Source organism: Aphanomyces invadans (genome assembly GCF_000520115.1).
Source record: "Aphanomyces invadans strain NJM9701 unplaced genomic scaffold supercont1.285, whole genome shotgun sequence".
In the NCBI taxonomy this organism is placed as follows: Eukaryota; Oomycota; class Saprolegniomycetes; order Saprolegniales; family Verrucalvaceae; genus Aphanomyces; species Aphanomyces invadans.
Genome location: NW_008580430.1, coordinates 1 through 770, shown reverse-complemented (window position 1 = coordinate 770; position 770 = coordinate 1). Strand labels below are relative to the sequence as shown.

General features: G+C 45.2%; 1 protein-coding gene across 1 annotated transcript; it reads right to left on the bottom strand.

Annotated features, from left to right (window-relative positions):
• Nucleotides 1-221: 221 nt before the first annotated feature.
• Nucleotides 222-599, bottom strand: H310_15275 (hypothetical protein; the record flags this gene model as incomplete). Its single annotated transcript, XM_008883261.1, has 1 exon — nucleotides 222-599. One exon carries the CDS (start codon nucleotides 597-599, stop codon nucleotides 222-224), a length of 378 nt encoding a protein of 125 aa, XP_008881483.1.
• Nucleotides 600-770: the final 171 nt, after the last annotated feature.

Here is a 770-nt window from a genome sequence, read left to right as displayed (position 1 = left end):
CGAGAAATTGGAGTTAAAAAATGAAGCTTCAACATGAGCTCGAGGAAAAGGCGAAGGAAAGAGAGGAGAGAGAAAGTGACCGTTTGGAAAGGCACAAATTAGAGAGGTGGAAAACCAGCGATTTGAGGACATGATGCGTATTCTTGGTCTCTGCATTGAGAAAATGCACAAGTAGTTCATAAGTCTAACCGATTGTCGAGTATTCTTGTGGTGATGGTATGTTAAGTAGTCCATCCTAATGTCAAGTACTCTTTCAGTGATGGTGGGTTCAATTGGAAGAACTGACTTGATTGATTTCCCCCGTTGTAGCACGTTTGACAATTCGTAAACAGCATCGCCAAATTGATCACCTTGCCGACACTTTGTAGCATGATTTTTTGCTGCATTTTATACGTCACAAACGCGCATTGCGTCTTCATTCGACAGAACCCCCATTCTACTGATTGACGCACACGACTCAACGACGAATTGAACTCTTTCTCACGGCTTGAAATGTCCCCTTTGAATCCACTGCATATCCACCGTAGCATGCCATAGGCGGGATCACCGTAAATCAAGTACGGTTCAAACGATTCGGCACGGCAATCCAAATAATCCATCAACTTGCTTTCCCACAATAGAGTAGTGTCATTGCGTGAACCCTCGATAGGGCCCCAGAAATGTATACTCCATCCGGCGTGGTGACGGCTTGAACGTTCAAACAATGTCGCCGCTTGTGGCCGCTGTAAATCAGTCTTTGCAGGTCACCAGGCGCATCATTTGCATGACTT